The sequence below is a fragment of the Vigna unguiculata genome, chromosome 4 (genome assembly GCF_037176805.1).
Source record: "Vigna unguiculata cultivar grain cowpea cultivar isolate G323 ecotype 2 chromosome 4, ASM3717680v1, whole genome shotgun sequence".
NCBI lineage: Eukaryota > Viridiplantae > Streptophyta > Magnoliopsida > Fabales > Fabaceae > Vigna > Vigna unguiculata.
The window spans coordinates 13710223-13713734 of NC_140795.1; the positions used below are offsets into that span (position 1 = coordinate 13710223).

The 3512-nt window shown below is 37.7% G+C and overlaps 1 protein-coding gene across 1 annotated transcript; it reads right to left on the minus strand.

The window, feature by feature from the left end:
* Positions 1-1367: 1367 nt before the first annotated feature.
* LOC114181056 (uncharacterized) lies at positions 1368-3171 on the minus strand. Its single transcript, XM_028067379.2, has one exon. The coding sequence runs from the start codon at positions 2948-2950 to the stop codon at positions 2048-2050; it is 903 nt and encodes a 300-aa protein (XP_027923180.1). The 5' UTR covers positions 2951-3171; the 3' UTR covers positions 1368-2047.
* Between the last annotated feature and the right edge of the window lie 341 nt (positions 3172-3512).

The following is a 3512-nucleotide window of genomic DNA, read 5'->3' on the forward strand; positions in this document are numbered from 1 at the left end:
GTGCATGAATAATGATATAAACTTACAGGTAGATTTGAAAGAGTAAACCGAACTTTATAATATAGTCCATAGCTAAGATAAAATAGAGTATGCAATGAAAATGTAGAATAATTAGGATTTTATTGAATTACAACTGATCATATACGATAAAGTTATTAACTTTTATAATAATTACTTTATATATAAAAAATACTCAGTGATTTTTTTTCTATAAAATAACAGTGTAAAAGTATTATAACCATCAAAAGCATGATTATTAAACTTCTTTACCTAAATTCCAAATACTCATTGAAAAATAAGAATTTTTGTAGGCATGACAAGGTATTCTTAATAGTTAACACAACTTCAATAAACTATATTTGAAGATGACAAGTTCACGTGATGGCAACAGATCAAACTCAATATGTTGTCAAGTAAGGACGGCAAGAGTTGTTAATACGTTCCTATTGAATGAGAGAACTTGCATTTGAAATAGATGACACCAAGTTATACATGGTAGTACGAAACAGCACAATAACAGCATTTTTGTAGTTTCTTTTCAATAGAAATTGTATTTGAAGTTGACTCATGACTAAGACAATGAAATAACATTCATACCATGATCAGATAAATTATTTATAGATGTAAAAAAGAAAAATAGAATGCTGTTAAATTAATATGATTTTCTACTAATTAGTTTTGCAAAAATAACTTCTAAACTTTAATGACCCACACAATTCTAATTAATATATAATCATTACATACAAATTTGATGTTAATGATTTAAAATAACTAAATCAATAAAACATCTTACATCTCCTTTTATTAATATTAATAATCAAGGCATTTTAAAATGAAAGTAAAGTTTAGATATATTACACTGAAACTTATCCATATAAGTCAACTCTAATAGCTTGTTATGAAAAACCTACTTCAATTTTCACTATAAAAAAAAATATCAAGTTTGATAATGACAAATCAAAAGCAAAACTATTTTTAAATCACATTTAATTATAAGTAAAACATTATTTTGTGTGTTTTAAGTTGGAACTTTTGCATTTCATTTCTTATAAAAACTTATTTTTAAAGTAAAAAATATTAAATATATAATATGATAAAAAAAATAATGTTTTACAAACAGTAAATGATCTGAAATAAAAAATATCAAACACTCGTCAAATGACCAAATAAAGTTTGCTATCCTGTGAAAGAAAAGATACACCAAGAGTAAATTCGATTGCTTTTAGAGCTTTACCTAACTTCCATATGCCCCCACTTAAATAAACAACAAAATCATACACGACAGTCACAAAAATCTCTATTCTTCATATTATTCTCTCTAATGCACACACAAGCAAGTTAGTTAGTCATGCAATAAGAGAATGATATAGAATGATAGATACATACGTAGATATTACCATTACTAAAATATATGCATATATATATTTACCAAGATTATTCTTAGTCGCAAGGTCTTGTAGCGACAACATAGTTTGCACACACTTCTTCACCTAATATAGCTTTAGTTCTACAAGACATAGATAGCACAAAGCACAACACTTTTCAGTAGCACTTTGCATGTTTAATTCCCATACGTTTCTACTTTTCAGCCCTCCCAACTCCCAAGAGATGACTAACCAAAGAGTAAGAAGCACCATATCCCAATCCCAATCCCATTTCCAACCTTCTTCTCTTCACTCACCTATCAACTCAATTATTTTCTTCTGTCAACAACATATATCTCTTTGTTCTCTTCTTCCATAACATCTTGATTGAGATCATTATAAACGACAAATATCCTTCTCCAACTATTTTAAATAAGGGTGTTACCTAAAAACCCTTTATCCTGCCAAATTTTTAACATTTTTCTTTAAACAGTAGTAGCAGTAAACACTGGAATAATACCTAACCAAACAGGTCCTTTTGCAGAGAGGAGGCTTCCACTCAATTCACAGAACTGGAGCTACCAAGTTATGTAAAGGTGTGTGTGTATATATAAAAGGATACATATGTAAATAAGGTCGAGTTTGCGTCTCTGATTTTTCTTTTTTCTTTTTCTTTTCTTTTTTCAGAGACCCAAACTCAGCGCAGCTTTCACGTCTAGCCTCCATGCAAACCCCCCACAGTCCAATCTCCAAACATCACACGGCACCATCTTCGTGCACTTCTCGTTCCGCCACGTGTACTGCAATCTCACCCCGCAGGTGAACGCCGGGTGAGAATAGCACCACCAGGCAGCACTAGCGGTATCCTTCACCTTCAACCACACCACGATATCCTCGCTCGCCACCATCCTCTTGTACGCCTCATTCACCCACCGCACCCTCAAGCTTCCGTCGCACACAAACCCTGGACACGTGTCACTCTCTAAGGTCCTCACCTTCTCCGCGTCCGTACAACCTAACCCTCCTCCTCCATCTCCCATGCACGTGCTTATCACGCTCTCCACCGTCACCCACGACTCCGCCACCTTCCCCGCCGCAACAAGATCTGAACCCTTGCCTCCCCTCCTTTCCTCCGCCGTCGCACACGGCGCCTTCGGATTCCGATTCTGCACGATCTGAATCTTCTCCACCGTTAGGTCAAGATCGACGTTCTTACACCACGAATCTCCGGCCGCCGAGTTTCCTCCCGGCGCTTCCTTCTCCGGCATCAACTGCAACGTCACAACCGCTACGTCCGACGACTTATCGATGTCGTTACCGTTACCGTTAACGTTATTACTACTATTCTTTCTCACGTATCCACTGTTTCTCCGAATCCTAACGTACTTCCTTTTCGGTCTCTTCCCGAGGACTGACACCTGGCTACTCTGGCTTACCTCTCCTCCGCCGCCTGCGACGGCGGCCGAGGAACTTCCGGCCACTGGCTTGGGCGCGATCGGGCGGAAGCGGAGCATTATTCTGTTGACGTGAGAAGCGGCGTTGGCGTCTGAACAGGCGGCCACGCTCCAGACATCTCCACCGTCCATCACGGTCACGGAGGGAGGAAACAAGAGGTAGCGATAGCGAGAGCTAGATCTTTGTTTCTCTCTCTCTCTTGGTTTCTCTCTCTAGCTATTGTTTTGGGTTCGGTGCTGAGAGATGGAGCGGAAGCGATAATGATAACGGCAGCACGGTGGCTGGGTGAGCGAGCGCCACGTGTCTAGGTTAACTGGGGAACAGAAAATGAAGGTGATTGGAGCAAATTTAGTATGTTACTTATCTCCTTTCAAGAGGACAAATGCTACCTAGAGCCATAAATATATTAACTAATAATTAAAATGTTTATATCATAAAAAAGTATTTATTAATTTGTGAGAAGGTATTTTAAAAGATAAAAAATGTTATAAGTTCGAAAGAAAAGGTAAAATAATGTGGATAGTAAATGTTTGAGTTAAGAAGAGTAAAAAAAGATTTAATTTGAAATGTTGGATAGTGAAATAGGAGAAGGTTTGGGGTGGGAAAAGTGGCGTATCTGGGAGGCGTAGATGGGGGCGTTGTGATTGGTCCCACGGCGATGGCGAGGAGCCAATGAGGGAGGAGAGGGTGTGC